This window comes from Anomaloglossus baeobatrachus, chromosome 3, assembly GCF_048569485.1.
Source record: "Anomaloglossus baeobatrachus isolate aAnoBae1 chromosome 3, aAnoBae1.hap1, whole genome shotgun sequence".
Lineage (NCBI taxonomy): Eukaryota > Metazoa > Chordata > Amphibia > Anura > Aromobatidae > Anomaloglossus > Anomaloglossus baeobatrachus.
In genome coordinates this window covers 504,351,344-504,378,868 of record NC_134355.1, presented here as the reverse complement: position 1 = coordinate 504,378,868, position 27,525 = coordinate 504,351,344, and the positions used below count along the sequence as shown (strand labels likewise).

At 43.7% G+C, this 27,525-nt stretch overlaps 1 protein-coding gene and 1 long non-coding RNA gene across 2 annotated transcripts in view; both read left to right on the top strand.

Annotated features, from left to right (window-relative positions):
• Window positions 1–27,525, top strand: part of LOC142296725 (uncharacterized) — a 303,374-nt gene that overhangs the window by 40,683 nt on the left and 235,166 nt on the right. The gene's annotated exons all lie outside the window — the stretch shown is intronic.
• On the top strand, window positions 8,855–15,160 carry C3H3orf80 (chromosome 3 C3orf80 homolog). Its single transcript, XM_075340668.1, has one exon. The coding sequence runs from the start codon at window positions 9,336–9,338 to the stop codon at window positions 9,921–9,923; it is 588 nt and encodes a 195-aa protein (XP_075196783.1). The 5' UTR covers window positions 8,855–9,335; the 3' UTR covers window positions 9,924–15,160.

Below are 27,525 nucleotides of genomic sequence, written 5' to 3'. Positions count from 1 at the left end.
TACTACAAGATGGGATCAGGATGGGGGACATTAATACAAGATGGGATGAGAATGTGTGATATTACTACAAGGTGGGACCAGGATGGAGACATAACTACAAGATGGTACCAGGATGGGGGACAATACTATAAGATGGGACCAGGATGGGGGACATTAATACAAGATGGGATGAGAATGCGTGACATTACTACAAGGTGGGACCAGGATGGAGACATAAATACAAGATAGGACCAGGATGGAGGATATTACTACAAGATAGTGACCAGGATAAGGGACATAACTAAAAGAGATTGGCACCAGGATTGGAACATTACTACAAGATGGGACCAGAATGGAAACATTACTACAACAATGGACTAGGATGGGGGACATTACTACAAGAAGGGGTCTAGGCTGGGGAAGATTACTATTACAAGATGGGGGACATTGTTACAATATGGGACTAGGATAGACACTTTACTACAAGATGGAACCAGAATGGGGTACATTACTACAAGATTGGACTAAGATGGGTGAGATTACTACAAGTTGGAACCACGATGGAGACATTACTACAAGATGGGATCAGGATGGAGGATATTACAACAAGATGGTGACCAGGATGAGGTACATAACAACAAGACTGGTACCAGGATCGGAATATTACTACAAGATGGTACCAGAATGGGGGACATTACTACAAGATGGGACCAGGACGGAGATATTACTACAAGATGGTACCACGATGGGGACATTACTATAAAATGGGACAAGGATGGGTGATATTACTACAAGGTGGGACCAGGATGGAGACATTACTACCAGTTGAGACTAGGATGTGCAGTATTATTACTACAATATGATAACTAAGTTGGGACCAGGATGTTGACAATGCCACCCTCCTCCAATATGTGAAAAAATATGCATTTTTTAGGGTATATCAAAAAGAAACATTTATTTTCCTTCTGGAACCTTGTTGAAAAAAGTTCCAAGAAGACCTAAAACGTTGCTATTAGCTATGTTCTAATAAAGTTACCATTTTTCCCATATTAGAGGAGAGCTGCCTTTTTGGACACTATCCATTGTGGATCTGGTGGAGGTCTGAATTGGATTTGCATAGTAGACTGTGATGCTGCTGCTTCTATTTTTCTTACGTAAGTTTTGGACTAGACAGTCTTAAAATGCACCAAATTTACGACAGTGCTCACACTGGATTTGAAAATCGGTGCATCTTTAGACTGTTTAGTCTAAGTTTACACCACCTATTAGTTGGCTTACTTTGCACCCAAAATGTGTTCCCAAATACTGGTGAAATTTTGTCGCAGTGTTGTATTGCATACCGCAATCTAATTTCCCACAAAGCCACACCACTTTCTGGCTAAGCTATGAAAATAGTCTTTTTACCCAAAAAACACCAAAATTTTGATCCATTTAGCCTGTAATGTAAAAATATCTCCTACAGACTGTGTTATGTTATTTACTTCCACATTTACTTCAAAGATAAATACAGTAAGTTGAATACTGGAGGACCCAGCACTGAACCATGTGCTGCATCTCCTGGAAATTGGAGACCAATTAGAGAATGAATCATTGACCACAACTCTTCGGAAAGACTTGGAGGCAGTTTTTAATCCAGTTACAAAATATTGATATACTAAAAGACCCACGTTAACATTTAGCATCCACGAAGGACATAGTGAAATGACTTTGCAAATTTCAGAAACCCTTTTTGGACAGTCGCCTCTCCATCCAGGCCCTTGATATAAAAAACTAATGTACTTAGACAACAGTCAGAAGAGACCACCAGTGCAAAAATAGAATATAATCCCTTTGCAACCCAAGAGCTTATAATAATGTACAATTCCATCTGCTTTTGGAGTGGAAGTGGCCCCCTTACCCCTTGGGTCCCTGTGTGGCTAAGCAGGTTGTACTAATGATGTCTGTCCCTATGCTTAGGATAATATTTGTTGTTTTTTTTCACATACTTGTGGTGTCTTAACAGTTCTTCAAATACCCAGCCAACATGAGATGTAAATTTTATAGCTTTTTCACGATTTCACAAACTGGCTATTTTTTTAACAACTGGCTTGGTAAAACCTGAGGGAACTGGCTGGATCATACCACTGGTTGTTCTACTCTCATCTTGGTATTTGGAAATGTTGCTCAGTTTTGAAGCAATAAAATTATTTTTTGGCTTTAAGTCCTGACTACAGTGTGAGGAGCGTTAAAAAGAGGAAACCAATTTGGTTTGTGTAGGTCCGTTAGCAAGATCAAGGAAGTAGGCTCGGCTCAACTGCTGAGTAGGTGCTTAGAAGTAATAAGTAACTATAATCACTAAAGAGAAAAACTTCGGCACACTAATATAGAAAAGTGAATGACAACTCTATAGATTGCTTGTGGATTTATTGATGAATCGTGAAAAAATTGCATCCAAAAACACAACAAGGTGTAAGAAGTCCATCCTAAAGTGATTATTCAGTCCAACACTTCAGCTCAGTAAGGAGCCGTCGTCAGGGACATTAAATGCTGGTGAAAAGATGCACGAGATAGTTAGGGATGCTATCGTACTGGTAGAAATTAAGTTATGTTGGTAGTATCAGTAAATGGGGGGTATAGAAACTTGGGATTCTGCACATAAGGGGAACATAGGATTAATGTAGACTCCTGGTGGGAAAAGATTTCAGTCCCAACCATACAGTAGTGATGATGGTAAATGAGATCAGATACCACAAAGGTTATATGATTATAACATGTGGATTAAACTGAAATGAGGTGGATGTACTCAAGCATACAATTAAAACCAAGTGTAATCAGAGACCACATGGCTCTTCCCCACAACCTTCCTGGCGACTGGCTTATCACTGGAGCATTTTCCCTATTTCATTTCCCCAAATAGGCTGACATCACCCTCTGGTTACCTCATATCCTGGCCCAATTCAGGACTAAAAATGGCAGTTTCTATATACATATATCACAAGTGAGGTCTCTACTTATAGATTCAGTAACGGTCTAACACTGGTATGCTGCAGTATGTTTTACATGTGGTCTCTGATTACACTTGGTTTCATTAGTATGTTTGAGTACAGCCACCCCATTTCAGTTTAATCCACAGCGGTCTCATTTAACATCATCACTACTATATGGTTGGGGCTGAAATCTTTTCCCACCAGGAGTCTACATTAATCCATTGTTCCCCTTATGTGGAGAATCCCAAGTTTCTATACTACCCACTTACTGATACTACCAGCATAATTTAATATCTACCAGTACGATAGCATCCATAACTAACTTGTGCGTCTTTTCACCTGCAATTAAGGTCCCCGACGAAGGCTCCTTACCGGGCCGAAGCGTCAGACTGAATAATGATTTTAGGACGGACTTTTACACCTTGTGATTTTGGATGCAATCTTTTCACGATTCTTCAATAAATCCACAAGCAATCTATAGACTTGTCATTCATTATTCTATATAAGTGTGCCGAAGTTTTTCTCTTTATTGAGTCCGTTAGCACAGCATTTTTTAATATGACTGTTGACATTAAAAAGCTTTTTAGGTTTAACTTCTGTTACTTCACAGTCTTGTCCACTTTAATAATAACAAAGTTAGCTTTACTTCCTGCTGCTCCTGAATTTGCAGTTTATATTGGAGTTATAGACAGCCTCCTATTCTGTGCTCTCTGCACATCAGGCCCAGGGTGGTTTTAATTAGTGCCGGATCCTACCTGCCCGTATACTTGTAGTGTGGCACCCTGTGCCTAGATCGCCACAAATATTGGCTGCATGTGTATTCAATATGCATAACAAGTATTGCCGGCTTTAATGGGATTTGCTTTTTTCTGCTGTTCACCACAGACACACATTTGCCCACAATCCCTTACTGGAGCTGTTCACCTGAGCTGATAACAAAGCTTGTGTGTGCGCCCAAGAAGGAAACAGGGGAGGAGCTTAGGTGTGAGGTAAATTCGGACAGTGGCAGTTGAAGTCAGTGTGAGGTGAAGTGAGGAGTGTAATATGGAGAGGTCCTGTCCTGAGGTGACTGATAAAACCTCTGTTGGGGCCAGCTATAAATTGGCAGGATATCAGTCTCAAGGCCACCTGGAATTTCAAGGTCAGTGGCAAATTGAGAGACTACTATTAGCCTTTTTATAAGGAGTAGTGAAAATTGCCTGGGTGCACAGTGACATGATTGAGTCTGGAAACTTCTAGAAGAAATAGTGATTATTCCTTCAGGATTCAAGTCGCCTGCTCGCCAGAAGGGATTAAAGATCCAGAGTTTGCGTGTCTTGAAAATCCCAGGATTTCAAGACACCTATTGCCAGACAGGGAAATAGTAGCAGGAGGAATACACTACCACCACACAGCAGAAAAGCCAAACTCTCATTGGGGCAGGTCAGACCACCATCATTGTGAAGGCTGTAAGGAATGTTCCGGACTGTTCTGCAGAGCGTCAGTAAAAGGTAAAAGCTTCCTGTCCTGTGAGTGGCTGAATTATTCTCTGCTGCGCCATCTCTACCTCACCATCCCCAGGAACTAGCCCTAATTGGGGGGCGAGGGGACAACCCTCAAGCACTGTGCATCTCCACCTAACTCCTGGACATTTTCAGCAGTGCCCGACCATACCAAAGCCAAACATCATAACTGGCATCACAAACTCTATTTAGGCAAAGTTCACACACTGCATCTTTTATTTCATTTTTGGTGCATTTTTGAGGTCACAAAAATGCACCAAAATGCATACATTTCCTTCTCCCAGCAAAGTCTATGAGATTTCTATTTTGCTGTCCACATTGTGCATCTTTCGTTGGCTGCATCTTGGATGCGTTTTTGAAGATGCACCCAAGATGCAGCATGTCAATTCTTTTTGAGTTTTTCCAGCGTTTTGAGCTTTTCCAGTCAATACATTTGACTTAAAAAACGCATTGGGCAAAACGCGGTAAAAACACAATAAAAACGGGTAAAAAATCCGTCAAACGCATTGTGTTTTTTTATTCGGTTTTGCCGTGGTGCGTTTTTGGTGCATTTTTTGGGACGAAAACGCTGCATCACTGTGGTAAAAAAAAAGATGCCACATGTGAACATAGCCTTATTTTTCTCTCTCCCTTTTTAATACTATTTTTACGCCCCACTCACAAAAGTCTGTCCACGCGCCCGGTACGGCCACGTCGCCACTCGGACCCACCACTGTGACCTCAGAAGTCTAATGGGGGCGGCAAAGTTCACTTTCAGTCTAGGAAAAGCATGAAATTAGAATAAGGTCCCATCAAAGAAAGGTCACCTTGCTGTGGTTGAAGAACTCACATTAATTGGACAATTTATGCTCTAAGTACTTTCATTTTTCATATAATATTAGTATTTTATATAGCATTAATGCATTTTAAATTTCATATTCGATGTTTGCATATATCTTAGCTCTTACAGAGTGCTGATGTATCCTTTTGTTTGGATTTTGTGTACTTATACCAGCTGGTACCTGTTCACACTTGCTAAGTTCTATTTGAAGATGCAGGTTTTTTTGCTTTTTGCTCCTGGTTTTCATTGACGCATGCTGTGGTGTACATGATCACACTCAATCACAGTGCTGATCCGTCAGGAGGGTTAGCCCAGTAATTGACCAAAAGGTAGCAGCGTAGAGGCAATGCTTGTCCAGTGGTTGGTGTTTAAATCTAATTTTGTTATTTTTAAGCTGGGCAAGCCTGAGAACTAAAAAAATAGTATACCTGGAAAACCCCTTTAATGGCCACTTTTTGACACATATGATAGCAAGGGATTCTAACAACGATATTTATCACCCATAGGCTCCATTGTTAAAATAGAATAACACAGCTGGCTGCACTTTTCGATATGGCACAAAAAGCCATAAAGATCAGCATATACTAAGTTGGCTTCTCTGATGAATGGGATCTATGAATGAATGTGATGTGTGCTCAGGAGTACACAATCTGGAAAAACATAAAACATAATGAACTAGGAACAAAAATGACGTAGAATAAAGACGTGAAAATGCTATTGTTACATTTTGTATACATTTTAATTTAGGTAAATAATTGTGGATGGTCCCACAAACACTAAGATCCAGAAGACCACTGATCCACTGGATAAAGACTGATCCACTGGATGAAGACTGATCCACTGGATAAAGACTGATCCACTGGATAAAGACTGATCCACTGGATAAAGACTGATCCACTGGATAAAGACTGATCCACTGGATAAAGACTGATCCACTGGATGAAGACTGATCCACTGGATGAAGACTGATCCACTGGATAAAGACTGATCCACTGGATAAAGACTGATGCACTGGATAAAGACTGATGCACTGGATAAAGACTGATCCACTGGATAAAGACTGGTCCACAGGCACTGGATAAAGACTGATCCACTGGATAAAGACTGATCCACTGGATAATGATCCACTGGATAAAGAATGATCCACTGGATAATGATCCACTGGATAAAGAATGATCCACTGGATCTTTTATTATCTGCTTTTCTATTGCTCGTTACTATCCTGTTTGTCCTTATTTTGTTAAACAGGTAGATGCGTTGTCGCTGTATCGCCAGTGACACGATAAAGCAATATTCTGTGCGTCTCTTTGGCAGGAAGCCAGTATCTACTGACAAGAAGCTGCAGGACGTCTATTTGATTACAGCTATTGAAAATGGGAAAATGGTTATAAGAAATCAATCACTACTCCTGACAAAGCATTAGAAACGATGAAGATGGCAAGAGAAGCCAGCATGAGCTGAAGATGACTGGATAATGTCTACAGACTGGATATATGGGGAATCCAAACTTTATGCATCGTAAAATCAATTGTTAGAATAATGTCTGTATATACTTGTCACGCTCCCCGGCTCCCTTGTCACGCTCCCCGGCTCCCCTGCCACGCTCCCCGGCTCCCCTGCCACGCTCCCCGGCTCCTCTGCCAGGCGTCCCCCGCTCCACAGCCTCCATGCCCCATCACCTGCGGTCCCCAGGCAGCCCGGTCCCCGCTCCCGGCGCCCGTCGGCAACTCTGCTCCAGCCCGGCACTCCTGCCTCCTGTGCACCGCTCCCTGCTCTGGCTTCTGGCACCCGGGCCTCGCGCATGCGCATTAGGGCGCGCGCGCGGTCATTGACCCTCTCTTAAAGGGCCAGTGTCCTCCAACAGAATATTGAAGAATCAGGTACAGGGTATATAGGGGGATCCTTTCTAAGTGGGCGGGGCCTGTTCTTCGTGTTTTGCTAAGCTAGGAGTCAGGTCTCCTTGCGTCTTGTGGTATACTTACCTATCTCTCTCGTAGAGCCGCTCCTGCCTCGCCAACCGGTCCTGACGATACCCGAACCCCGAACGGTGACTGTCTGCCATCCCGTCAGTTCCTACCATCTTCGATCCCTGTGGTGACCCACCTTCTCGCTCCGTTGGTTCCGGACTCTGCCTGACGTCATCTCGGCCTCCGAACCTGAGCTCCGTCACCCGGACTACCTTCAGAGACCCCGTGGTCCCAGGGACTTCTTCATTCCACTCCTCTGAACGGACTGTCCTGCTACCCGTAGTGCTCCGGCTACTGGGCACCTTGCCCTCGGTGAGGTGTTCAGCCCAGTGGATCCACCTCCTGGGTCTCCCCGTCCACCTGGCGCTAACAATACTGTAGGTATTGGGGGTAACTTAATCACCTGTAAGAAATAGATCTCGGAGAAACGCTGCCTTCTTCCCAATTTCCTATGCCCTCAAACGCGTCCGGTGATTGTAGGGGTGCCGAGAGTCAGACCTCCACTGATTTGATATTGATGGCCTATCCTAAGGATATAATAATCCCAGAAAATCCCTTTAACTTCTTTACTACCATAAATCCCCAGACTTACCCAACAACCCCTTTACGCCCAGGGATTTAACCAGTAACCTTTCACTGTCCTAGACCGACAGATTTAAACTTTAATCCGTCATTGCTGTACACTTCCAAGGATTTAACCATGAATCCTTTCACACCAACTGAAAGTTAATCATTAACTCTTTTACTGCACTGGACCACCAGGGATTTAACCCATAATTTCTACACCACCATGGATTTAACCCCTACGTTTTTCCCTACTGTCACCCTTTAAGAATATGAACATTAAAGCCTCTATTACTCTTAGGTGTTTAATAGATAACCAATCTCACCAACGTAAAGTGGCAGCTACATCTTCATTAACCCCTTCGACATACTAGTCCACCACGGCAGTCACCATTAACTGCTTCCCTACTGTAGACCGCCAGCGTTGTTACCATCAACCACTTTTCAATCTGCAGCTTTTCGGATGACAAGGACTGTATAAATGTCAGTAGGTTTCTGCGCTGAGAAAATAACTTATTGGGCTGCCAGGAATCAGAGCAATAAATCAAGAACACGAGACATTCATGGACCTCCACCTTCCCCATTAAACCTCCAGACCCCAGTGGGTTTGGATAAACCGATTATAATAAAGATCAAAATGTATTAATTGTTGGGTTTCATCATGTGTCATCTTTACTTACATTTTATAATTGGTATCTTGGTATTTTTTATTTCATTGATGTCTCGAGTGAACCTTTTCCATACAATTTGCTTATGCCTGGTCTGATAGACTCGGCTTCCATATTTTGCAGGTACATTAAATGCAGATACCGGTGATTCACATCTGCAGGAATGTAATCATACATATACTCAGCACAGTATATCTGCACCTATGCCATAAAGTATGATGATATGACCGTGCTGACATGTCCCCTGTTCTCAGATCTGGTGGGGAGTAATTTCATCTAGTGATAATCATGGAGGGATCCCTATCTGCCATTATGTAGACAGTGTCCGCTCCTGGAGCCCACACATGGCTGTGACATCCACCTGTGCACAGCTCAGCTCTGCCATCACATATGAGGATACATCATCTGCAGGTCAGGTGGATCCACAAGCCAATCTGTGCAGATGCTGGAGATCCTGCCATAGCAGCAGAAAAAACTTTCACCCATGCTGGCATGCCCATGTAATGTGTGGTGTCAGTGAGCACTGCCAGAGCTGGGCATCATCAGTGCCACCCTGCACCCCCAGGGTCTACAGTGCATGGCTGATGCCTTGTCATGTGCTGCCAGCGTGTGATGATGATGATGATGCTGGGATGGTTTGGGTAACTGAAGCTGCTCTGCACACCACCACTCAGAAGATGAGCAAGTCGTCTGAGTCCAAGGTCACCGGGACAAGGAACCCTAAGGCAGGACTCCCCTCCTCAGCAGCTGCAGCTCCTCTCCCCTCCCTGGTGAAGATGTGAGGCTGCTGGTGACAGTGCCTGCTGCAGTGTGCCCGCTGACCATGCTGCAGTGTGCCCGCTGACCATGCTGCAGTGTGCCCGCTGACCATGCTGCAGTGCTGCTCCCCGGAGGGCTCCCGGCTGCTGATCTCGGCGCTGCTGCTGGGGGCTGAGCTGCTGCAGGAGTCGCAGGCGGGCTGGAGCTGCGGGGATCTGCTGTGCGGGGACCGGGAAGGCTGCTGCGTCTTCGGGAACGTCAGTCACACGGAGATCAAGTGCTGCCAGCTGCCCTTCCACACTTTCCTGGACAATGTGGGCTGGTTCGTCAGGAAGCTGTCCGGGCTGCTCATCCTGCTGGTGCTGTTCGCCATCGGCTACTTCCTGCAGCGCATGATCTGCCCCAGCCCCCGCCGGTACACCCGGCCCCAGCCGCGGAGCACAGGGGGCCCCGGGCTCCTCAACGACACCAGCTCCCAGGACTCCCTGATAGACAGTGTCCGGCACCTGTCCGAGCACGAGCTGCGCATCATCTCATCCCCTGTGCTCCTCCAGCTGCCCAGCTACGAGGAGGTCAAGTATCTGCCCACCTACGAGGAGTCCATGAGACCTGGACCGGTCATCCTGCCTGTGTCCCAGATCCCAGCTCATGCAGCGGACGATGGGGGGCCTGGGGCACTGCCCCCCTACACACATTGAACCGGAGCTTGGGGGTCAGTGGCCATACCCCATCATTCCAATAGAACCAGAGGTTTGGGGGTCGGTGGCAGTGCCTCTTATTCATAAGAAGCTGGCGGATAACGGAGAGTGTGGCACTGCCATTTACATTAGAGTATGAGGTCTGTGGCATTGCCCCATATTTGCTATCAATTAAAGGACGGGTCCACGCATTGCCTTCTTATCTTAACTAAAGGATGTGGTCAGTGGCATTACCCTCTTATTTACTATGAAGTAGAGGATGGGGTCAGTGGCGTTGCCCTTATATTTACTAAAAAGTAGAGAATGGGGTCAGTGGCGTTGCCCTTATATTTACTAAAAAGTAGAGGATGGGCTAAGCGGCGTTGCCCTTATATTTACTATGAAGTAGAGGATGGGGTCAGTGGCGTTGCCTTATTTACTGTAAAGTAGAGGATGGGGTGAGTGGTGTTGCCTTTATATTTACTATAAATTAGAGGATGGGGTCAGTGGCGTTGTCTTCTTATTTCCTGTAAAGTAGAGGATGGGGTGAGTGGCGTTGCCTTTATATTTACTATAAATTAGAGGATGGGGTCAGTGGCGTTGCCCTTATATTTACTATAAATTAGAGGATGGGGACAGTGACGTTTCCCTCTTATTTACTATAAAGTAGAGGATGGGGACAGTGGTGTTGCCCTCATATTTACTATAGAGGATGGGGCAGTGGTGTTGCCCTCATATTTACTATAGAGGATGGGGCAGTGGTGTTGCCCTCATATTTACTATAGAGGATGGGGCAGTGGCATTGCCCTAATATCTATTATAAAGTAGAGGATGGGGGCAGTGGCATTGCTCTAATATCTATTATATAGTAGAGGATGGGGCAGTTGTGTTGCTCTTATATGTACTATAAAGTAGAGGATGGGGTCAGTGGCGTTGCCCTCATATTTAAAATAAAGTAGAGGATGGGGCAGTTGTGTTGCCCTCTTATTTTAACGAAAGAATGGGGGCAATGGCATTGCCCTCTTATTTACTATAGAGGATGGGGCAGTGCCGTTGCTCTCATATTTACCGTAGAGGATGGGGCAGTGTCGTTGCACTTATATTTATGGTAAAGTAGAGGATGGGCGCAGTGGCATTGTCCTTATATTTAGGGTAAAGTAGAGGATGGGTCAGTGGCATTGTCCTTATATTTAGGGTAAAGTAGAGGATGGGGTCAGTGGCGTTGCCCCTTTAGTTATAATAAAGTAGAGGATCTGTCAGTGGTGTCACTAACTTAATAACGTGGAGGATGGGGGAAACCAAATTATTAAATTTATGGGCAATGACTGACCTGATCTCCAACCAGCCAGATCCCTGTTGCTGTTATTTGCTTGTATCCATATTCCATTGTTTAATCACTGTCCACCTTGCGTTTTCTCATTGCGCCCATAAATGTCTATGGTAATAATTTATGTGTAGATTGGCATAACGATCAGATCCATGTGATCAGCAAAGGACCTGATCTGCTGAAAAATGTTCCCAGACGATCACTATAACTACGGTGATCATAGGGGTTGGATGATGAAACCCCACCATGGGTCGTAGATCTTTATTTTGTAAGATGGGACCATTTCCAGTAATACTGTCCCCATGTCATAAAAAGACCAGCACTGATGATTAATGACATTTTATGGGAACATTGGTCTGATTGGGGCGAGAATGTGCATGTGTAATACCAGCCATCCATCTAATGTCATCATGCAGTCATTGTACATTGGTCTTGCCCTGTAGTCTGCTCCATATGCTCATTGTCCTGCATTGCCCTCCGTGTAATATTGTACTGTAACGTAATCACCTACAGTAACCTGGGGCTTCTCCAGTCTATATCAAGCCTGTGGCACAGCAGCCGGGGATGTCACGTAGCCGGTGACTACCTGTAGAATGGCTGCGGTCAGATGCACATCTCCAGCCGCTTACATTTCATCACCTTCTGATATATGACGTCCCAATTGCCTAGTGTAGCACTATTTATGGGGACTGCTGTGCAGTCTCTGCCTATTCACACTGATGAGGTTGTTGCAGATTAATATACGTTTATAGAAATGGGACTAGCTTGCTAAAATGAACAAAATAATGTAAACCATCTGCAAAGATAAATCAGATAATTGTATTACTATGCTGTAAAACACAGTACAACGTCATCTATAGTAGAAGGCCTTATCGCCATCAGCTTCTGGTAGAGCTTTCTCCATCCTTGCACATGCTGCAGTGGTAATGTTCTGCCTGTGTGATCCATTCTCCCTGCACCGGACTGCGTAGCCCCTTTACAGGCTGGATTATTCGCCTCATGTCCACTGCTCGCTATGATTTATATACCTCTCTAGTCTCCCGACTGCAGTTTTACTGTAGGTTTCTCTTGGCAGCTAATGGATTATCTCTGCTCTGGACCTGTTTGACCTGATTCTTCACCCCGTTGTCTTGCCTCTTCTTGTCTGGAATGCAATTTTTTTTTTGTTGGCTATCCAAATACCAAGATGTCCCTATATACTAACATTTAGGATTGGTATACTGGGGCCTTAGAGGGCTTTCTTCACTTCTGAAGACAACGTTGGAGATTTGCTGCTGCCCCTTCCTCGTTTGGATGCATCCCTCTGCAATACCAGTCTCTGGCAGAAGCCTTTGTCAGTAGAAACTGCTTTTGTCCTTTACAGGATAATCAATAAACTCCTAGATATCAATTTACTAGAAACTCCTGGAACGGGACAGAGCATTGGAAACAGAAGGAATGAATTACGCTACATCGCATTACATCTCGTTATATATATGAGTTATATCGCAAGTGCCTGAGAAATATGTTATTCTGTTTAATGTATGCTTTAATCGCTTCTCACTGCTGCAGGCAATAAGGCACTCAGAGTGGGGTACGTAGGGAACGTTTACTACCATAGCAATCTGCTCACGATTATATGATGGTAAACCCCTTGGTGCCTTTATCTGAAGTTTTGTACTTCAAGAACAAAACATATAAGCCATAGACTTTTGTCAGGTGCCTATCTGCTGTGACACATTTTGGATGTAACCTTAGCCGCACATTGTAATCTAGAATGTTTTCTAGATATGGAAGATTTGCACAGTATGAGCATAATGATGCCGTCCAGCAATGCACAACAATGTATGTATATGAGCTACGATTGCTAAAAGTACACACAGTATTGTCTTGGAAATTTGGAAGGACGTAGGAGCAGGTTAGTGCCTGCCTCCACTTATACAGCCAGTAAATGGAAAATTTCAGTCATCGCATAATGATACACGGACTCTCTGGTGGGAAACCAATGCTGAAGGGGTTTGGATATCATAGAATGTACATGGTAGTTTACCATACCTGGTATCTCATATAGATTATGTAATGAATAGTGAAGAGGGAGCACTATCATGCTCGGGTTTCGTAATGAGCCATTGGATGCTCGGATGAGCGCAACTTGAGCACCCGAGTATAATAGAAGTCAATGGCGGACTCGAGCATTGTTCCTGAAGATTTCCTGGAAAAATGCTCAAGTTCCCCATTGACTTCCATTATACTCGAGTCGCGCCCATCTGAGTATCCACCTGCTTGTTACGAGTGCCGAGCACCGGGGCATGGTAATGCTCACTGATCACTAGTAATGAAGAATTACTAACCACTGTGTTCTAAATCTTCTACAATGTAGAAACTGGACTTCTACCAGCAAACATGGGAAGGCAAATCCTTCACAGTGTGCATATTGGGGACACGCAGTCTGCTGTGGTTCATTTTACGTTTGACTGGAGTTTTCCATTAAAGAAGATCTGTCTGTAGGATTTTGAACTTTTAACTAAAGCCATGGCTGTAATGGCGCTTTAAAATTAATGGTATTGCTACTTTTTTGGAAGAAATCTATTTTGTTGTTCTTCTGTAATCAGCTGTAGATGTTTTATGCCAATGAGGCTCAAGAGCAGCAGGACTGGATGTTGCACTTGGTCTTCTCCTACCTGTCTGGTCATTGTCCACATCCCTGCCTTCCTCTGGACTATGCCTGACAGATTACTGCTTTTTCAGTAATTTGCCTCCTCTAGTCCACATTTTCAGATCGATTTTTGAGCTTAGTGATGTCATTTGGCAGCTAGTCCCTTCGCAATGCCGGTGTGTGCGTGAAATTTCAGCCAGAGGAGATAGGTCACGGAAAACGTGGTAATCTGTCAGTTATAGAACGGAAGCAGACGAGGGTGCAAATATACACAGATTGGCAAGAGAAGACCAGGTGTAACATCCAGTCCCTCTGCACTTGTGCCTCATTAGCATAAAACTTCCATGACTGATTACAGAAGAATGACAAACGTAAAAGCGCCATTACATCATGTCTTTAGTTAGGAGTCCAAAATCTTGGTGACAGGTCCTCTTTAAAAGGTTAATACGGCCAAAAGAATTTATCACTTACCTACTAAATAAATTTATAAATTCTAAATCATTTTGGGTCCCGTTTTCTTGGCCCAGCTGAAAGACTGTGGCAAGGAGCTGCTGTTTCCGTCAGTGCCATATACTTTGAATGGAGCTGGAAGGCGTATTCTTGACCACCGCTCTATTCAAACTCCTACCACCGGCCTTTCAAAAGAGAAAAATGAGGTTGCCCCATTTTGGCAATCGTGAGTCGCACTGATGATTTTGTTTTACCACCTAGCCAGTGGTTAGATAATAAATTCTTCTGGCCAGGATCTCGCTTTAAAGATTGTTTCATTCTTATGCAATTAAATGAGGCAAAACCATGAATAATGAAGGTTACCATGCAGCGATTGAATAAACGTTTCAGAAACTGCCTCTGCAGCCAAAATATAACCGTTACTCTCCTTTAGTCAATTACAATTCCCATATTTTAAAGGGGTTGTCAGGAATTAAAAGAATTTACTTTTTTTTTTCAGAGAAAGTGTTAATTTTATCTATTAAGTGATTTGGAACTGCAGCTCAGCCCCAAATGCGCGAATGAGGCTGAGATGCATTATTAGATACAGCCCATCGAAAAGGGTGGGAAGAAAAAGCAGACCCTTACTTTCTGATGACTCCTTTAAAATTGGGCTCTTCACTGTGATCTCTGCCTCACCCATAAATCATTAGAAAACGTTATTTAGACAGAACAGCGCATTTACCTATCACTGCCTTATCATATTTTGATTTTGCTCAGGCCTTCAAAGCAAGAAATCATTTCAAATATATTTATGTATTCTTATATAAGATTTATTTGCAAATATAACTTTTTATTTATCTATGATTGATCTGAATTAATTATCTATAAACCTGTTTCCGTGTAGTTGTTGATTTCTAAGGAAAACTAACTGGTTTGGCAGCTATTTTATTCTCTTCTCATAAGGACCTGATTTTAAGTGTGGGTGCTGGAAAGCAAAGTTCCCTTTGTACCATGACAAGATTTGCTGTCTTAATAAAGATGACAAGTGGCAGAGAAGATATCAGTGGTTCTATATTTATAATGGTGTTCGTCTAAAGCAGATTTGAAGCCATTCAATGGCTGTAGCGTAGAAAGAAGACATTTCGAGCCGTAACACTGAGGAAGCTCAGACAATCTGTATCCACATTCTGAAAATTTAACTTACGTTCTGTCGCATAATTGGGATAATTTGATTGTTGATAACAACCAATAGCTCATTTCAATGTCATGATACAGTCATATGTAAAAGTTTGGGCACCCCTATTAATGTTAACCATTTTTTTTTATAACAATTTGGGTTTTTGCAACAGCTATTTCGGTTTCATATATCTAATAACTGATGGACTCAGTAATATTTCTGTATTGAAATGAGGTTTATTGTACTAACAGAAAATGTGCAATCCGCATTTAAACAAAATTTGACCGGTGCAAAAGTATGGGCACCCTTATCAATTTCTTGATTTGAACACTCCTAACTACTTTTTACTGACTTACTAAAGCACTAAATTGGTTTTGTAACTTAATTGAGCTTTGAACGTCATAGGCAGGTGTATCCAATCATGAGAAAAGGTATTTAAGGTGGCCACTTGCAAGTAGTTCTCCTATTTGAATCTCCTATGAAGAGTGACATCATGGGTTCCTCAAAACAACTCTCAAATGATCTAAAAACAAAGATTATTTAACATAGTTGTTCAGGGGAAGGATACAAAAAGTTGTCTCAGAGATTTAAACTGTCAGTTTCCACTGTGAGGAACATAGTAAGGAAATGGAAGAACACAGGTACAGTTCTTGTTCAGCCCAGAAGTGGCAGGCCAAGAAAAATATCAGAAAGGCAGAGAAGAAGAATGGTGAGAACAGTTAAGGACAATCCACAGACCACTTCCAAAGACCTGCAGCATCATCTTGCTGCAGATGGTGTCAATGTGCATCGGTCAACAATACAGCGCACGTTGCACAAGGAGAAGCTGTATGGGAGAGTGATGTGAAAGAAGCTGTTTCTGCAAGCACACCACAAACAGAGTCGCCTGAGGTATGCAAAAGCACATTTGGACAAGCCAGTTACATTTTGGAAGAAGGTCCTGTGGACTGATGAAACAAAGATTGAGTTGTTTGGTCATACAAAAAGGTGTTATGCATGGAGGCAAAAAAACACGGCATTCCAAGAAAAGCACTTGCTACCCACAGTAAAATTTGGTGGAGGTTCCATCATGCTTTGGGGCTGTGTGGCCAATGCCGGCACCGAGAATCTTGTTAAAGTTGAGGGTCGCATGGATTCAACTCAGTATCAGCAGATTCTTGACAATAATGTGCAAGAATCAGTGACAAAGTTGAAGTTACGCAGGGGATGGATATTTCAGCAAGACAATGATCCAAAACACCGCTCCAAATCTACTCAGGCATTCATGCAGAGGAACAATTACAATGTTCTGGAATGGCCACTGCAGTCCCCAGACCTGAATATCATTGAAAATCTGTGGGATGATTTGAAGCGTGCTGTCCATGCTCGGCAACCATCAAACTTAACTGAACTGGAATTGTTTTGTAAAAAGGAATGGTCAAATATACCTTCATCCAGGATCCAGGAACTCATTAAAAGCTACAGGAAGCGACTGGAGGCTGTTATTTTTGCAAAAGGAGGATCTACAAAATATTAATGTCACTTTTATGTTGAGGTGCCCATACTTTTGAACCGGTCAAATTTTGTTTAAATGCGGATTGCACATTTTCTGTTAGTACAATAAACCTCATTTCAATCCAGAAATATTACTCAGTCCATCAGTTATTAGATATATGAAACTGAAATAGCTGTTGCAAAAAACAAAATTGTTATAAAGAAAAAAGGTTAACATTAATAGGGGTGCCCAAACTTTTACATATGACTGTATAATATTGCCATCGTTGAGAGTCTATCACCAGGGATGGACTCTGATCCCTTTCATTCTTTCCCCTCACTGCTCTGTAGCCAGTCGCATTTACGTGAGAGGACCTGTCCTGTAGATGGCACGTAGCTCTGCTGTGCAAGATTTCTGCAGGACAGGTCCACTCAAGTTAATATAGCTGGCTGAAATATTCTGCAGATTGGGAGTGCTCTGGAGTGCTGCATTGCAAGGGAAAAAGAAGAGTGAAGGGACCAAAATGCACAATTAGGTTTTGAACCCTTCACTGTATCCCAAAAATCAAACTTCTGCAACCACAAAGTGGATGGCATATCCAAGCTGCATGTTACAATGGCTTGTCAAGGACTAAAATAAAAAGGGGTCTGTTTCCCAAAAAATGGCAACTGTCCTCCTATGAGCTGTGCCTGGTATGGAATTAGTGTGAGCTGCAATACCATATGTGAACTACTTTTCCTATTCGTGGATTACCCCTCTAAGGGTATGTGCTCACGTTGCTGATTTGGTGGGATGAGGAGACTGGAAAAAAAGCGCAATAAGGTCTTATCTGGTATAAGATCTTGTTGCCGATTTGGATGCAGACAATCTGGACCCAAATTTACCTGTTCTGACAGGAAAGACGCTGCTGAAAAACGTGCATTTTGACCTTTTTTATGCGTTTTTTTCATTGTTTTCAATGGTGAAAAACCGTCAAAAGAATTAATATGCTGCTTCTTCAAAAACGCAGCCAAGATGCAACCAAAAAAAGATGCCGAGAGTGGACATCAAAATAGAAATCTCTTAGACTTTGCTGGGAGAAGGAAATGCATGCATTTAGGTGCATCTTTGTGACCTCAAAAATGCAGCAAAAGATGCAGTGTGTTAGCATAGCCAAAATCTGCACGAAAAAAATGCAGCAAAAATGCATCATGTACACACAGCCTAATGGCTGCTTTACACGGTACGACCGATTGTACAATTTCACAATCGATCGTACCCGCCCCCGTCTTTTTTGCGTCACGGGCAAATCGCTGCCCGTGGCGCACAAAGTCGGTAACCCCCCGTCACACGTACTTACCTCCCGTCCGACCTCGCTGTGTGCGGCGAACGTCCACTTCCTGGAGTGGGAGGGACGTTCGGCGTCACAGCGACATCACACGGCCGCTGGCCAATAGAGGCGGAGGGGCGGAGATGAGCGGGACGTAAACATCCCGCCCACCTCCTTCCTTCCACATAGCCGGCGAGAGCCGCGGGTTGCAGGTAAGTGATGTTCATCATTTCCGGGGTGTCACACGGAGCGGCGTGTGCTACCCCGGGAGCGATGAACAATTAAATTAAACGATATTATGAAACCTAACGAGCAGTACACGACTCACGATTTGTGAACAATACTGCGACGCTAGGAGGTGTCACACAGGCCGGCATCGCAAGCGATGCGGGATGTGCGTCACAAAAACCGTGACCCCGACGATCTATCGCACAATAGATCTTCTGGTGTAAAGCAGCCTTAAATCTTGTATCTGTTGACACAAGTGAAATTAAACATTGGATAATAATTATGGAATAGCAGATGAATAAATACAAATGACTACTTGATCATGAAAAGCAAGAAGGAGGGGTATAATAGACTTTGTAGTTAGCATACTTACATTGCATCAAACATAAGTAAGGGTACCATCTCACTAACTGACGTACCAGCAATTCTGACCATGATACGACCTGGTCAGAATCGCTGGTGCATCGCTACATGGTCGCTGGTGAGCTGTCAGTCAGGCAGATCTCACCAGTGACCAGTCCTGTAACGATGCTGTGCTTGGTAACCAGGGTAAATATCGGGTAACTAAGCAAAGCGCTTTGCTTGGTTACCCAATATTTACCCTGGTTACCAGCGTATACCGCTTAGCGCTGGCTCCCTGCACACGTAGCCAGGGTACACATCGGGTTACTAAGCAAAGCGCTTTACTTAGTTACCCGATATTTACCCTGGCTACGTGTGCAGGGAGCAAGCGCTAAGCGGTGTACGCTGGTAACCAGGGTAAATATCGGGTAACTAAGCAAAGTGCTTTGCTAGGTTATCCGATATTTACCCTGGTTACCAGTGTACACCCCTTAGTGCTGGCTCCCTGCACATGTAGCCAGGGTACACATCGGGTTACTAAGCAAAGCGCTTTGCTTAGTAACCCGATGTGTACCCCGGCTATGTGTGCAGGGAGCCAGCGCTAAGCGGTGTATGCTGGTAACCAGGGTAAATATCGGGTAACCAAGCAAAGAACTTTGCTTAGTTACTTGATATTTACCCTGGTTACCAGCGTATGCTGCTTAGCGCTTGCTCCCTGCACACATAGGCAGGGTAAATATCGGGTAACTAAGCAAAGCGGTGCTTGTTGGTCTCCTGCCGTCAAACACGCCGATGTGTGTTGCACAGCGGGAGACCAACGAGCAAAAAATGAACCAGAACAGTGTGTAACGATCAGCGATTTCACAGCAGGGGCCAGGTCACTGCTTAGTGTCACACACAGCGAGATCGCTGATGAGGTCACTGGTACGTCACAAAACCTATGACTCAGCAGCGATCTCGCTATGTGAGAAGTACCCCTAACTCATGAGCTTACATGGGGTTTCCCTACTAATAACATTCATTAATTAACAGCGAGTGTAAAGAGAGCCTATCTTGTTGACCAAGCTGACATGCAGAGATGGCTTCCTCTATCCCACCGAAGTGTTGTTCCCCAGCAGACGCCAGAGTTCCTTCTCCCTCTGCCCTTCATGTATAGTAGGCTCTCCTGTGTACCCATCTTCTTTATGGGGGACCCACCTCCAGGTTCGTTCTCCTACTGTCAACAGCTTTGACTTTTGGGTAGGCTAAGGCACTGTGCAGACCAGGGCATTCCATCTGCCTATATAGGTGCAAGTCCTAAGAGGTCCTACTTATGTTTTTGGGTCAGTCCGTTCCCTTACAGCCCCCTGGAGCGTTCCTCTACATGTTTCTGGTGTGTGCACTCACTGAGCTCCAACTGTTCTCTGACTAAAACCTGAAGTAACAGCAGTTATGTGCAATATGACCCGGCCCACCAGACTATTCTGCCTTGTAACAAGCTCTGATGTACCAGTGCACGCCGCATACCTCATGAAAACAATGTAAACTACTCTTAAGAGTAGACTATAAAACACTTTGATAGTACCCAGCTTTGGGGTACTACATATATATGAGGAAAGGGAGAAAGGAGCGCTCCAGTGGTAAATTATGCAGGAGGGGAGATGACATATTACTCAGTCAGCATCAGTCTCTGATTAAAGGATCAAGCCTAAAACCTATTGCTTTCTTCTTAATGCAAGACAACTATTATTTTTTATGTATAATAATTTTTCCTTGTCAAATGTGTCCATAGTTTTTCATAGCAAAGACTGCTTGATTTAGGTCCTGTCATGGCACCTCCAGTCAACATTGTTCGGAAATGGTATGTTAAAGGGAATCAACCACCAGGGCTTTGCTATATAAAGTAAAGGTAGTGTCATACCGGCACTAGGATGCTTGCTGAATCCAAGCATACGTGTTGTGGAAAGATTGGATGCTTGGTTGCTGAAATATCTGTAATCAAAGTTCCAGAAATGCCGTGCACTTTGATTGATGTGTGCAGCGGGGCAGGCCTCTGTGGGTTGTATATTCGTGTTGTATATTCCTCCTCCTGCGTCTTGTAGTGTATGCCCCCTTTTCTTTATTTAAATATTTGGCCACGCTGCCATTGCTGCAGTTGTCGGCGCATGCGCATTGCCACAATAATTATGTTTTCATTAAAATGGCGCCACAGTCCGCGCATGAGCATACCGCAATCTCTGGCGCCATTTTGTTGAAGACACCACGAAGAAGACTATGAGCAGAGTCAATGCATGCGCAGATTTTTTTATTTTTACATCTGCGCACACTCCCCTGTTGCTCATAGTCTTCTCCGCAGTGTCGTCAATGAAATGGTGCCAGAGTTCGTGGTAAGCATATGTGCATACCAATTTTAAGGAATACATAATTACTGTGGCAATGTGCACGTGCCACCAACAGCAACAATGGCAGCGTAGCGCAGCATTTAAATAAATGAAAGGTGGTATGACATAGAGGACACAGGAGAAGGAATATACACCAAGGACCTGACCCACAAAGGCCTGCACTGCTGCAAACGTCAGTCAAATTGCAGTGCATTTCTGAAATTTTGATTAACCCCTTAATGACGGAGCCAATTTTGTCCTTAATGACCAGGCCAAATTTTAGAAATCTGACTAGTGTCTCTTTATGGCCGGAGTCACATTATCGTATGTCATCCAACGCGAGAGCATCGGATGCGATATTCTAATGACCCTCGGCTCAGGCTCTGCTGCGAGCATGAGCCAAGTGTCATGCGACTGTGACCGGATCTTGCAATCGGGTCACAGCTGTGAAGCTGAGGATGGGCGCTGCGGAGGACAGGGAGGGGTTAATCCCCCCATCTCCTCCATTGTCAGCCTGTGCGTATATCGCACTGCACTGGGATAACATCCGAGTGCAGTCCAAAATTTCTATCGCACCCATACACTTGAATGGGTGTGAGTGATACAGCTTTCGCAGAAAATCGCACCTTGCTGCGACTTTTCTCACATCCAGAATCTGGATGCAAGAAAAGCTGACCAACTGCTCTCCCTCATTGACTAACATGGGTCAGAGTGCAGTGCGAGATTTTCTTGCATTGCACTTGTCCGTTTTTCACGCTCATGTGAGTGGGCCCTATGAGGTAATAACTCTGGAACGCTTCAACAGATTCCGGTGATTCTGAGACTGTTTTTTCTTGACATATTGTACTTCATGTTAGTGGTAAATTTAGGATGATATTTTTTACTTGTGAAAAATATCGGAAATTTGAGAAAAAATTAGCAATTTTCAAACTTTTAATTTTTTAGATCTTATTTACATCAGCGCAATTTGTGAAGCAAATTTTTTTTGTTAGGAAGTTAGAAGGGTTCAAAGTTCATCAGCAATTTCCCTTTTTTCAACAAAATTTACAAAACCATTTTTTTTAGGGACTACATAATATTTGAAGTGACTTTGAGAAGCCTTTGTGACAGAAAATACTGAAAACTGACACCATTCTAAAAACTGCACCCCTCAAAATATTCAAAATCACACCCAAGAAGTTTATAAACCATTCAGGGGCTTCACAGGAAATAAAACAGTTTTGCTCTAGATCCAATTTATTCACTTTTAGAAGAAATAACACAACAAGATAGACCCCAAAATTTGTTACCCAGTTTCTTCTGAGTGTGCTGATACCCCACATCTGGTCAGAAACCTCTGTTTGGACAAATGGGAGGGCCCCGAACAGAAGGAGCAATATTTGAATTTTGGAACACAAATTTGGCTGAAATAGATTGAGGGCACCATTTTGTATTTGCCGGGCCCCTAAGGTACCAAAACAGCAGAAACTGCCCACAAGTGACCCCATTTTGGAAGCTGCAACTCTTAAGAATTTTATCTAGGGGTATAGTGAGCCTGTTCAATCCACAGGTACCTCACTGAATTTGATAACAGGCCGTTAAACATTTTTTATAACAGGCCATCAAAATTTTCTTTTTTTTCACAAAAATGTTGCTTTAGTACCAAATTTCTCACTTTTTCAAGAGGCAACACCAAAACATGGACCCCCCCAGTTTGTTATCCAATTTCTTATGAGCGCAGGGATGAACCACATGTGGTCAGAAACCTCTGTTTGGACAAACGGGAGGGCATCATGTCGCAGTTTTAGGGCCCCTAAGGTGCCTATACAGCAGAAACCCCCCCTACAAGTCACTTCATTTTGGACGCTAGACCCCTCAAGGATTTTATTCAGGGGTATAGTGAGCATTTTGAACTCACAGGTACTTCACAAAAATGTTGCTGTAGCTTCAAATTTCTCACTTTCAGGCTATGTGCCCACGATCTGGCGACACTGCATCTAGGATGCAGTGTCAGCCCTCCTGCAGAGATGTGAGTGTTGTCCATGGGAGAACGCAGCTGCCTGTGCCTACGATGAGGGTTCGGGCCGCTGCTGACTTTAGCTCTGTACCCCCCGTGGAGAACACTCTCGTATCCACAGCATAACCTGACATCCTGCAGCTAGGGAAGCCACACCACGTCAGTTTTTGCTACGGAGAAAAGAAGCACAGTGGGCATGGAATTTCTGAAAATCCTTCCACTGTGCTTGTACTGTACATCGGAGCATTTTGGATTTACTTAGAGATGTATAAAAAACACACAGGGAGTACCATATTGACAAACATTTAGATCATTTATTAAGTACAAAAAATACAAAAAGGACTTAAAATAACATCATGGTAAGAAATAGTTAATGGGGAACTCCTGGAAGGGAGAAAGTAACCATGTGTCTAGTGGCAACATGTTGAAATTGTTAATTTAAAGGTATGTATCCAAAATGGATCAAGGCATCTATTGTATATGGTTAAATAATTCAATGTGCATCATCCCATAAGGTTATGTCCAGATTAAAGCTGGAGGAGGGAGTCACATGATAGTGGTATGTCAGAGAATGTCATTAAGTATATTATAAGTATCCAATACATATAGCTTACCCATGGAAATAGACTGCCTGGTTTGCTGCCATTAGACACTTTGGGAACATAAAACTCCCCACACCCGTCCTGAACGCGCATATCGCGTTGGCTTCTTCAGTAGGGGGGTTGGAGCATTTTGGATGCAGCGAAAACACTCTGCCTCCAAAACGCTGCAAATCCTGATTGTGAGCACACAGCCTAAAAAGTTAGATAGATAGAGGTCAAACACATATATGATATCTCAACCCTCTACATATTTTAATCTAGCACCCTTTAGTGACTTTTATGGGGCACTAAATGGTGTTTAGCCTTGTATTTAGCCCAAAATAAATAAATAAAAAAATAATTTAAAAAAACAATGTGGGCCCCCCTTCCCAATTTTGATAGCCAGCTAGAGAAAAGCAGACGGCTGCAGCCTGGAAACCGCAGCTGGCAGCTTCACCTTTGCTGGTAATCCAAAATGGAGTCACCCCACACTGTTTTTTTTAAATTGTATATTTAGAAATAATTAAAAAAACAAAACAATACATGGGGTCCCCCCCAAATTGGATCACCAGCCAAGGTGAAGCAGACAGCTGGAGTCTGGTAATCTCAGGGTGGAAAGGGCCATGGTTATTCCCAGCCTAAAAATAGCAGTCCACAATCAGATACCAGATACCTGACATTACTAACCCAGTCAGTAATAAAAAAAAATAAAGACAACAAAATAATTTTATTTGAAAAAATACTTCCAACACATTTCCTCTTTCACCAATTTATTAAAAAATATCCGATCTGTTATAATCCATCTTGGAGGTCTCATGATAACTCTGTGTTCCAGGATATGGGGGGCACACTCAGCGAACGTATCCCCCATGTTCTGGAAATGCAGACAACCCATGTGAGGAGAATTCCTGCAGTGTTCTCAGTGAGATTACGGCAGTCACACTCCCCAGGTCACATTGAGGGCAATGTGAACTGCAGTATCTTCAGTGACGTCAATGCACTGATGTCACTGCAGTCTGACTGCTCGCCTGCCATTTTTTCAGAAGAAGGAGGAGAAGAAGGGGCCATGGGGGACTCGACACTGCAGGGAGGATCAGGAGTAAGAGGGGGACCGGGGGGGACTTTGGCCACACCGGGGGAGGACATTTGTCTCCCATCTGACATGTTTGATTATGCCAGATGGGAAATGAATAATTTTTTACCGGCGCTGCCATTTACTTTAACATATTTGCCGTTACGCGATGTATAACGGCAATCGTATGACTGGGAGCCAGAAAAAAACGGCTTGGATCGCGATCTCCAAGGTGTCAACTACCCTCGGTAGCTGAAATCCGGGAGATTTCCGACACTGGGGGTCGTTATTCACTTTTTTCTTACCTCTTATTTAAAAGGGGGGTAAGGAATAAGTACCCTTAATTGCCGCAGTTTTAATACATAAGGCTGTTGTAAAGGGGTGAAAGATATTTCTTCAACCAAGCATAAAATCTTTCAAGAAAAGGTATGCTTGGATACAACATTCTAGTGGCAGTATGGCCCTGCCTTCACTTCATACAGCAAAATCCTGGTGGTTGGTTTCTTTAAGATCCTTAAGGCAGCTTTACACGGTACGACCGATTGTGCAATTTCACAATCGATCGTACCCACCCCCGTCCTTTTTGCATCACGGGCAAATCGCTGCCCGTGGCGCACAAAGTCGGTAACCCCCGTCACACGTACTTACCTCTTGTGCGACCACGCTGTGGGCGGCGAACGTCCACTTCCTGGAGTGGGAGGGACGTTCGGCGGCACAGCGACGTCACATGGCCGCCGGCCAATGGAAGCGGAGGGGCGGAGATTAGCGGGACGTAAACATCCCGCCCACCTCCTTCCTTTACTTAGCCGGCGGCGGCCGCGTGACGCAGGTGAGCTGCTGTTCATTGTTCCCGGGGTGTCACACGGAGCGGCGTGTGCTACGCCGGAAACGATGAACAATTAAATTAAACGATATTATGGAACCTAGCGAGCAGTACACGACTCACGATTTGTGAGCGATACTGCGTCGCTAGGAGGTGTCACACAGGCCGGCATCGCCAGCGATGCCGGATGTGCGTCACAAAAAACGTGACCCCGACGATCTATCGCACGATAGATTGTCGGGGGTAAAGCAGCCTTTACAGTGCCTTGAAAAAGTGTTCCTACCCTGTGAACCTTTCCACATTTTTTCAAGTTACACTCACAAACTTAAATGGATTTTATTGTGATTTTATGTTTTATACAAACACTAAGTAGCAAATATTTGTGAAGTATACAGGAAAATCATTCATGATTTTCTAAATGTTTGAAAAACATAAATCTGAAAATTGTGCAGTGCATTTGTATTCAGCCCTCTGAGTAAATACTTTGTAGGACCACCTTACTGCTGAAAGTATTTTGGGGTATGTCTCTACCAGCTTTGCCAGCTTTGAAGTTTTTGCCTTTGAGAAAAATTTCACCTGTAGATGTGCAAAGCTGGTAGAGACATACCGCAAACACTTGTAGCAGTAATTGTAGCAAAAGGTGGTCCTACAAAGTATTTACTCAGAGGGCTAAATACGAATTCACATAACAATTTTCCTTTTTATATTTTCAAATATTTAGAAAACAATGTATCATTTTCTTTACACTTCACAAACACTTGCTACTAAAGGCCGCTTTACACGCGGCGATTGCAACCGCCAACATAGTTTGTGCAACACGGTCAATTTGTTGCCCGTGTCGCACAAAGTCGGTAACCCTGTCACACGTACTTACCTCCCGAACGACCTCGTTGTGGGCGGCGAACATCCTCCTCCTGAAGGGGGAGGGACGTGTGGCGTCACAGCGACATCACACAGCGGCCGCCCAATAGAAGCGGAGGGGCGGAGATGAGTGGGACGTAACATCCCGCCCACCTCCTTCCTTCCGCATTGCCGGCGGGACGCAGGTAAGCTGCAGTTCATCGTTCCTAGGGTGTCACACGGAGCGATGTGTGCTGCCTTGGGAACAATGAACAACCAGCATGCAGAAGGACGTTCGATTTTTTGAAAATGAGCGACGTGTCAACGAGCAACCATAAGGTGAGTATTTTTAGTCGTTCACAGTCGCTCGTAGCTGTTACACGCTACAATATGTCAAACGATGCCGGATGTGCGTCACTAACGACGTGACCCCGACGACATATCGTTTGATATATCGTAGCGTGTAACGGGCCCTTTAGTGTTGGTATATCACATAAAATCCCAATAAAATACATTTACGTTTAAGATTGTGGGTATAACTTGCAAAAATGTGGAAAAGTTAACAAGGTATAAATACTTTTTCAAGGCACTAAACATAAACTCTTTAATAGTATTAACGGATATACAGTACCTTGCAAAGATATTTAGCTCCCTTGAATTATTCAACCTTTTCCCACATTTCAGGCTTCAAACATAAAGAAAAAAATTATAATGTTATGGTGAAGAATCAACAAGTGGGGCACAATTGTGAAGGTGAACGATATTTATTGCTTTTTTTAAGGTTAAAAAAATAAATAAATACATGAATATTGGGAGGCGTGCAATGTTATTCGGCCCCTTTACTTTCAGTGCAGCAAACTCACTCCAGAAGTTCATTGAGGATCTCTGAATGATCCAATGTTGTCCTAAATGACGATGATGATAAATATAATCCACCTGTGTGTAATCAAGTCTCCATATAAATGAGCCTGCTCTGTGATAGTCTCAGTGTTCTGTTTAAAGGGGACCTGTCACCATTCTTTTGGCC